Below are 9,890 nucleotides of genomic sequence, written 5' to 3' on the forward strand. Positions count from 1 at the left end.
TGACCTGTGAGCGTAAGGAAGTTTGCCACAGTGACCACACCATATAAGGTTTGCTCTGTTGGTCTCTCTAAAATCACTAAGGTCAGTCCTAATCCTCCATTTAGACCAGGCTGATCCACGTCTACATTCAGAAGAAATTGTAAACAGTTAATGGATCTTCGAAGATGCTTCCAGCATGTTTTATTTTATTTTTTATTTTATTTTCTTTACTACTATTGTGGACTTCAGAGAAACTTAAGCATTGTATACACAGGGTGCTTAGTTTGACTTGAACTGAATTGACCTCACACTTCTTTCTGTAATTCTTTAGGGTCAAAAAAGTTGATCTAAAGGTGTTGTTATACAGCTAAGCGGAGGGTAATAGGAGGCTGAGTGACCCCCTGAACCTGGACTCTCCCTTCACTTAAAGATACATACAACATCTTGCTTGAGAAGACAGCTCTGATTAGCGCATACCTGTGAGTCAAACAGAATCCTGCTTATAGCCCAACAGAGACATGTTTGGGAAGTGGGTGGGGAAATTCCCGCGGGTGGTTGCTCTCCCTACATAGGAAGGTCCCTCATCTATCTCGTCCAAGGACAGAAGAGAGTTTCTGTATAGGGGTGTGGTTCTGTACAGTGCTCCTTGCCTTAGTCTAAAATGCCTAAGTGGTGCCATGCATGGAATACAGCCCATGTGTTATCATTTTGTTGTCGCAGTCAGACTTTGCCCATGATAGGTAAAGTGGGAAACTATGACTCCTTCATACATAGCAGCATGTTTCTAGGTGACAACCTATACTGTATAATACATATGCATCTGAGATGTAAGTTGTGGTTATAGTGAAGTGCTTACTGTGGGTGTTTTTTCAGCATAGGTTAGTTGGTATTTAAGAAGAATATGTTTAATTTAAAGGTAGGACTGTTTTTACAAGTCAGTTTGATGTTTCAAACTTAACTGTGTAGAATGTTTGTCAGCACAAAGACAGAAACATAGACAGACATGTAGTGTTGCTTTTCAATCACAAGAACAATCTGCATGTCATATTATTGCACTAACTTGGGTTTCCATACGATATGCTGGCATCATCAGTCACATGGCCTGAGTCAGTTTTTATTCAGAGTGTATGGAAGCCTGCCGTGGTGCTGTGGTACCAATGTGGGCTCTGTGCTCTGAAATAGACTGCACGATTCTGCTGACCAACAACAGGCGGTCAGTTTTTTCAGGATACAGTTGGGAGAGAATTACATCAGACCAAGGTTCCAAAAAGGAGATGCAGGGAGCGGCTCTGGCGGGGGATAACCAGCTATGATGTATGTTAAAAAATATGATATGGGGTGGATTTGGGGTGAAATGTTCATTTAGCTAAGTGGCACCTATCCAAAACCACACTGCAGGTCTGTTTTTTCTCAAGAGCATGTTAAGTTGACAATGTCTGACTGGTTTTGACTTTCTAGTTAGTAGATGTGTTTGCTCGAAGTTGCGATGCTTTGCTAAACTATATGAGTCAGTCTGACTTTTGACCTTGTTTAGTTTTCAGTGAACTTTCTTGCTGCCTAGCAACTTTATGTCAAGAGTGTCACTGTGTGACTCTAGCACACAGATGCAGCTTTCTGTTGTATTTGCTCTTTTCCACTGAGACTGTTCCAGCCTTTCAGTCTGCTTTTTGAGGTGTGGTATTTTGAGGTGTGGTCAAATTCAGTGGCAATAATTAAGTGGGATTTACACTGAAGAATGAAACTCGGTCATGTGAAGAAAAGAAAAGGTGGTTAAGTGTGAGTTGTTTTGTGGTGTGATTTGTGCAGACTTCTTTTTACAATTGGTCTGGCTTCCTTTCAATGACTACACCATCCTTTGGTATTGGTGTTGGCCTACTGTCCCTACCATTAACATGTAATTATACGTCTGTGTTTAGATGAAATGTAGAAAAAGGTCATCCTCTCATTGCACTGATTTCCCCCTTCTCAAGGGATTTTGCATAGAATAAATGACCAGGTAACATCTTGTACAACTAGATAATGTGAAATCAAGCTGTAGAATTTATTAGACTTATCAGCCCTCATGGGCTGTCTGTTATGTATGTGGCCCTAACCCCATAGAACTTCAAGTTCAAGTTACTGCACACTGCTAATAACTGCTCAGCATCAAAATAAGGGCGTGTCGAGTGGGCTCAACTCTAACCTCTTGCTCCTTGTATGGACCAGAAGATTTAGGATTCAATCCCATTTTAACAGGTCTGTTGCACGAACAACAAAGAATTAAGTAGGAAAAGCTCTTTTAGTAACGTAGAGCACTGAGTGCTTGCCAGTAGAAGTAATGGCATTACAATCAGCAGGTGACTCATCGGTTTAATTCACCAGCATTCAATTTCTTAAACAAATGGCATTTATTATATAACTTGGCAGCTGCCGTTAAAGTAAAACATATGGATGCCCAGTTGATTACTCAGTTGATCCAAATTGTACACATCCTATTGTCTATGGAGCATTAAAACACAGAAAAGCCCATGCACCAACTTGGCCAATGCCCCAACTTCAAATGGTTCTGTCCAATCAGAAGAGCTATAATTGTCAGAATTCTTGATGGCTGCTCGTACATACATCTGATGCCACTTCCTTAACGACCTGAACTAACTAATCCTAATCCTTTAAGTCCTAGGTAGCTAATAACTAGAAGACACACTCTCTCTGTATTTCTCAGTATGGCTTTGTTCAGGAGATAATTGCATCCAGTGACTTTTATGCGCAGAAATTCGAGTGACGATAATTACCTCTTCTGAAGAGTCCATCATGTTTTTTTAATCCTCTGTGATTTCTGTGGCTACTAGCAACTGCATGGAGGAGGGGTGAGGGTGGGTGGCGCCATCACGGAAGGCTTGTATCATGTGGCCAACAGTTTTGTTGTCATTACTTAGAATTTCTTAAGAGTGCAACAGAAACATAGTCACTGTAGCTTTTAATTAAGCTTTTACTTTTGATCATATACAGTATACTGTTTGAAAAAAAAAAAAAAATGCTTTCTTCCTGTCCTCAGCAGGTGGAGAAACCGGTACCTGGGGTACACAGATTAGAAAACATATTGCTGTCAGTATTAGTCCATGGAATGATGCTTTAGGCTGTTATTAAAAACAATGTCTTAGTCCCTTCACACGGTCCCTCTTCTGATCATGGTTTTTTGACATTCTGTTATTTGTTTCATCTTTTTTTATTTTTTATTATTACCATCTAAGTACTTATTTAAGAAGCTATGTCTGGTCTTGGTGAAATATTTTGATATATATATGTATATGTAACCAGAACCGGACAGCGGTTACAAACAGCAGCCACCCCTTTGGCTCAGTGTGCAAAGCCTACACGTGCGGACAGACAGCAGCAGAAGGTTTTATGTGTCCTTTTTTTTTGCCACCGTAGCTTTTTAATGCTAATTTATGATTTGCATTCCTGCTTTTTCTTGCTGGAGCATCCAGTTGTCTGGAATCACTTAAGTTTGTCCTTAAAATGCATAAGCCGCAAAACCACCAAGGATTGTCTCATCAGTTGGCAGCAGTGAAATAGCCTCTATCTGTGTGCGCTTTGTGTGTGAGTGTGTGTCTTTGTTTTGTGCTGTAGGTGCAAATGTGCGCTGCTTGACATTGTGTGTATGTGCACATACTGTATAGAAGACCTTTTAACCCTGCTTGTTTGTGTGTGTATTTCAGCTAATAGCCCGTTTGAAGAGGGAGATCCAGTCTCTGAAGGAAGATCTGGCCATGGTGACAGGAGAACAGAGAGATGACCAGCTTACTGTGGAAGAGATCCAAAAGTATTTCACCTCCTGTTTCTTGATTCCTCATCCTTTCAAGCCAGTCAGTCTCTCTGCATAACCTAGATAATATGGCCTGTGATGCTTTCTTTAGATTTACAGATACCAGATGAGGGGAGGTAACACACTCTGTTTGAGTTAAATAAGAATGTTCTAAGGATCCCACAGGAGGCTTTTTGCCACAGGATATCAGGTTGTACAATATGTGTGTGTGTCTCATAATGTGACCTGTGAGCCAGTCATCTCAGGACAGTGCAGACGTGTATTGCTGCATTGGCTCTGTCAGCCTTCTAGGATGCTTACAGTGCGCTTCAGACTCCGGGAAGAGAGCGGATGGATTTTTGGACTCTCGGTTTGTGTTTGTTATGCTCACAACCCCCGATGTTATTAAGCAAATATGTTTGACAATTTATAAGTATTTGGGGTTAGCCTAAAATGCCTACATAACATATGCTGTTGGCTATGCATCGGTGCTGAGTTGAAACCTCATTCACTGAGGCTTAACCAGATCTAATGGAGTTTCCCAGGACTCTGCTCCAGCTAGGACTGCTTTAGTTCTGCTCCTATACTTAAATGGCAGAGGGACCCAGTCAGTCAGGGCCAGAGTTCAAGGCACATAGCTGCTCCCGTTCGGATAACTATTTTTAACTATTTATACAATTATTTGCTCTCTATCCAAGTTATTATCCTTGATTTTCCCCTGTTTGTGGTCAAACTCACACAGGCAACCTTTAATAATGTCTGTTATGACTACATTCTTTGGACATGCTGATGGTTTTGTTGCTGTTTGTATGTTGTTTATGCTTTGACTCATTCCCATTGGTTATTGGTTAGACACATTTCCAAGCGCTCATGTATCCTCAGGTATACAGATTTTTACCTTTTTTTCCAGAAGAATATTTTTGCTCCATTCAGTGCTTTCTAAGGTTCAGTATCAATCCATTTCCATACAAGCTGAAGTCAATTTATATTTGTTTTCTCAAAACAACATTAGTTTGCTTCATTTGCTACATAACATATCACTTTACGCCTTGGAAAAACTATTTGGAAACTATCAAATTCTGGTGTTTGATTGATGCTGTTTGTTCTCTTACAAAATATTGTACATGGCATAAAAAGGCATTCTCCAGAATTATAGTATCACAAAACCATTGATGTCTCGCAGGGCCCTGAAAGAAGACCACTACGTTTGTTTTAAGTCCTTAGTCATGTAAACTTAGTGTGTTTCTGTGCTAAACACGTTACAGTGGGAAGTAAAAACCACACGTTATCGTGCCTACATTGGCTACGTCTGGACACTTGCCTGTTGGTCTTTTCCAGTGGCCCGTTCCAGAGCTTGAAGAACCAATGTTTGGACTATCATCCAGTGATAGTTTATCAACAGACTGGCCCAGTGGAGCTGGAACACAGATTTACGTAAATAGTTTTCTTTGACCAGACCCACATTTTAAACAGAAGCACTTCTTAGGTATACATATTAACTGTTTGAGTGCCGGTTGAGCTTGTGCTAAGTGTAATGGAGAGGGATTGAAACATGTAATGCATTTGTTTAAGATTTGGTATTGTGTGTGTGTGTGTGTGTGTGTGTGTGTGTGTGTGTGTGTGTGTGTGTGTGTATAGGTTGGAAGAGTTAGTCAAGGCCTTTCTAAATGACTCTGATCCAGATGTGACACTGTCATTGGGACCAGACATGAGGAAAATCCAGTTCTGTTTCTCCCTGCTGAAGGTAATATATTGACAGTGGTCTCTTCATGTGCAGCATTTGCGTGCATGTCTCCCTGTGTAACCCCCTATCTGTGTCTATTCTCTGTATCCATCCACCATTTCCACTCTTTTCTCCATGACCTGGTTCACGGGACAAAACCATGCTTGTGTGGCAGCAGAAGACATTTTCAGTTCAGTTTGCTACGCAAGTAAACGTTTGAATTCTGTTATTTAGTTTTAGTGCTTGAGGTTTATCTTCACTGTAACAGTGAGTGGCCAGAAGACAAAGATATAGAATGCTTTTGGTTAGTAAGGTGACATTCCCCTGCATACATAGGCTCAGCAGTGACCAGCTGACCAATAACCTCCTCTAAATAGCTCCCTCTACGGTCTTTTACTAGAAAATGCTTTACTTTTCAATTAACTAAAATGTACATTACTATTTGAATGTGGGTAATATTATCCCCCATTTTCCACCGGATGCGTAACGGTTGCGGATCCACTCTGGAACGGCGGCGAGTCATTAGGTTTCCATTAAAGTCAACGTGTGCATTTCTATGGACGGCGGAACGACTGCGTTCCAGCTCCAGCGATCCACAGCCCTCTGCTGCAGATATGCAAAACTTCAATTTTTGCCGAATGCCGGAGAGCTCCGCAGCAATTCAGCACACGGCAGATGCAGGACAGGGAGTCAAGCAGCAAAACAAAATAAAATATCCGGTTCATTTTCAAAATAAAATAGACCATGCTCACGGCGGATCATATTTCCTTGCACTACACCATGAAAACAAAGCACAGAGTTGTTTCCCCTCTACTCCTCTGGATAGAAACATACTGTTGTTGTTTTTGTTGTTCTATTCTACATGAATTTGCGAGATCTCGCGGGTCCTCGAGACTTCAGCTGTCAGTCATGGCCGCAGCCGTTACGCAACAAATTCGGACCTGGTGGGTATTGACAAACGGTGGAGATCTGCAGCCGATCCGCAGCCGTAACGCATCCCGCGGAAATTTGGGAAAACCTTAGCACAGGTAAAATGTATTTATCTTAACCGAAAAAGTTGAATTTTAACATGATTGTATTCTAGACCTAACTGGAAAATGATATGCTTAATTCTTAGGGACATGAAAATAAGTGAAAATATTTTCAGTTCCAATGATTCCCAGTTTTATCTAGTGCTGTTGATTTTCCTACGGCCTTTCCTAAATCTAGGCGCTTGGCATTTTGCCCTTATTTGCCATCTCATTGGAGGTAAGGTACTATGTGAGATAGAATGAGGAGCTCAGACTTCCAGAGGGAGCTCAGAGTAGAGTCGCTTCTTCTTCGCTTCAAAAGAGGCCAATTGAAATAGTAAGCATCTGATCAAGATGCCACCTAGAAGTTACCTGGCACATCCAATGGACAGATAGACCTAAAACACGCTGGAGAGATTATATATTGAACGATCAGATATATTGAGTGATCCGACCAATTATCGGTCAGTCAAATGAAAGCTTGGGCCCATGAGCTCTGCTCAGAACTACTTTCTGATATTTTGCAGACTAAACACTAGACTGAACAATAATTTAAAAAAGACTAATTAAATAATTTGATACTATAAGCACTCCTAGTGAAAATAAGCATTATAAAAGTAGGGCATGGGCATCATTTTGGTTTTGGCTCTATGCCCAATCCACAGACAATTTGTCATGCAGACTGCTGCGGAAAGAGTTTGCAGTTGCATGTTGTTTACCAAATGTTGGTAGAAACATAAATTCTTCAAAGTTTTTCTTTTGGTTATAGCCTTTATTTAACATTTCTCAAACAGCAGCTGATGGCCCACTGCTGCTTAACAAGCTTAGGGAAAACACTGCGTTGCTCACACTGTTCCTGCGCTCTGGTTCTGTTGGAGTTGGAGTTGGAGCAGTCACCAGAAGCAGTTCCAGATCCCACTTGAATGTCTGTTTATCTCTCCCTGAGTTTGTTATGATCCACAAACTCTATCTCCTGTTCAGTTTACATTCCTCTGAGCATCACCCCAGTCACAAAGTCCAGTGATTCTGGAGGAATTTGGATCTGGTTTGAATTTGATTTCTTTCTTCTTTTTTCTCAACACTGGCTAGCTCCTTCATGCTCAACACGCGTGTCCTTGTTTTAGGGTGATGTTCAAGCGCAGTGCGAATCTGCAGTTTTATCTTTTCAGCACTGTGAGCATAGATGTGCAGTTTGACCTCAGTGTTTTAGCACTGAAGGTATGTTGTCACAGTAGTGACATGATGTTTGAAAGTCATTTTACAAAACTGGGGAACCTCAACCCAACCCAAATCAACCATCTTCTTCAGTGGGCTTCCATACAGCATATGTCCCCAAAACTGTCAGCCTCTCACTCATCTGTACTTTTTTATTATGTGTCTTCTCCAAGAGGAAAAAGCTCCAATCCTTTAACATGTTTTCTACCTGTCTTCAAGCCTGGTGTATCACTGAAGTTATGTTATGAGTTACGTTACAGACAGAGAAAAGAGGGGAATTTAATAAATGTTTAGGGAATATCACAAAATTTACAGCACCACTTTCCAGACTGATTAAGATTTAGATTTGTTGAATTCTGGGTGATTCCATAGGGATTATGGGATAGGATAGGCAAAAATAAGCCTTGGCTTCCGCCTATTACTTTTTCGGTTAGAAATGGCGGCAAATTGTGGTAAATAATGGTTTCTTTCATGTATGTTAACTGAATAAAATGATTCATCATAATTGATTCTACAATGTATTTTCCAACTTGTTTTCATACACGGTTTTAGATGGTTGTTTACATATAAGTCTAAACAGTAAGTTTAAGTAAACTGCAAACCCAAGTATATAAGATTGTAGGCTGACTTTTCCTGTAGATGTTTATTTACCTAAAAAAATATTTTATATAAAATATTTCAAGTCATGGAAACCCCCTGAATCACCCACCCAGAAACAACCAGATTATGTAATATTAAAGAAAAATAAGGTAACTCTCTTAACTAACATTAAAGGTAAACAATCTTTTTATGTTTTTTGTTTTTTCACAGAAAATGATCATGAACAAGCAAGGTGGAGGAAATAGGCACAGTGATGGGCGAGCATCACCAGCGGCAACAGTGAGGGAAACGGTATCTCAAGACAGCAACCTCTCTGCTGCAGAAATGACCAGATTAAAGGAGATGATGGTGCAACGTGATAATGAGATAAGTATCCTTTGATGCGTTGCAGCCATCTTAGGTTTTCTACCATGGTTTGTACATAACTTGTCTAACAAAAACAATAAATCTGTTAATTGTTAAAAATCTGATAATAAGGCTAAAAAACAGCTTGTAGTCTGGCAAAATTTGCTCACTTACCGTTTGTCTACCACAGTGTTTCTCGAAGGAAGTAATGTCACTGCTTTTAAAGTTTTTGATGCCATTTTTTACCTATTCTGGCCTTACTTTTTTCCTTCTTTCTACCATATTTTTTCCAAGGTTTTGTCTTTTTTTTTTTTTACAGTTTTTTTCTCCTTTTTTTTATTAGCATTTAGATGTTTTTTCAGTTACAAGGCTGTTGTTTAGTAAATCTATTGCTGACAGCGCTGTGCCGTTCCTCTTTATATAGACTTTTTTTTCTAACAAAAATGATTATTGCTGGTCAGGGGTTACTTGGCTTAAAGAAACCATTCAAAAGGGGTACATTATTGAAAACAGTTTGAGAACCACTGGTGTAGCAGGTGGTTCTGCCTCAGAAATTATATTACTTTTCATAAATAGTATAAATGTTCGAATCATATAAATAGAATGAGGTTAGAACGGACATTCCCATTTAAACCAACATCGCAGGATGGTCAGAGCATATGTCATTTTTATGTGTACCTTTGTCATTGCGTAGAACTGTGACCGTTGAAGCAGGCTAACTTCTCCACAAACTTCCGTACAAACTGATTTGTGGCAAATCGCAGTCTCACTGAGGTGAGGTGTTGCAACAAATGAGCAGTGGAGTAGTGAGGAGCATGGAGAGGCGTCTTTTGTGCACTTTGTCCGTTGCTGCTTGAAAGAATATGAGGATTGCTGGATTTAATTGCTTCTGGTAGTGAGTTATCAAATTCTATTCTAAATGATAAAACTAGTGAGTGTGAGACACTTTACTGACTTGTGTTGTCACCATAACAACTACCAACAATCACCATTTTAATTTAAAAAAATATTTTTTTTATTTGTTTATTGATCCACAATTGGGAAATTACAATTTACACTATATGTCCACATAAACTTTGTTAGTTAGTTATCACACACAGTCCTGAACTACACACACAGGATCTGTACATGCACTAATGGAGAGATGTGAAGGTGAAGTGCCATCTCTCCAGCCACCAATTCACATTCCGTACTTTTTGGCCCATACGGGGACTTGAACCAGTGACCCTCCGGT

At 40.0% G+C, this 9,890-nt stretch overlaps 1 protein-coding gene across 3 annotated transcripts in view; it reads left to right on the forward strand.

The window, feature by feature from the left end:
* The window catches only part of kif6 (kinesin family member 6), a 59,811-nt gene that overhangs the window by 17,586 nt on the left and 32,335 nt on the right, over positions 1-9,890 (forward strand). For all 3 annotated transcript variants that reach the window (XM_032500774.1, XM_032500775.1, XM_032500773.1), the window contains exons 10-12: positions 3,678-3,781; positions 5,402-5,507; positions 8,522-8,681. In XM_032500774.1, the coding sequence (XP_032356665.1) occupies positions 3,678-3,781; positions 5,402-5,507; positions 8,522-8,681 (370 nt within the window). The remainder of the gene's footprint in view (positions 1-3,677; positions 3,782-5,401; positions 5,508-8,521; positions 8,682-9,890) is intronic.

This window comes from Etheostoma spectabile, chromosome 20 (genome assembly GCF_008692095.1).
Source record: "Etheostoma spectabile isolate EspeVRDwgs_2016 chromosome 20, UIUC_Espe_1.0, whole genome shotgun sequence".
NCBI classification, from domain to species: domain Eukaryota; kingdom Metazoa; phylum Chordata; class Actinopteri; order Perciformes; family Percidae; genus Etheostoma; species Etheostoma spectabile.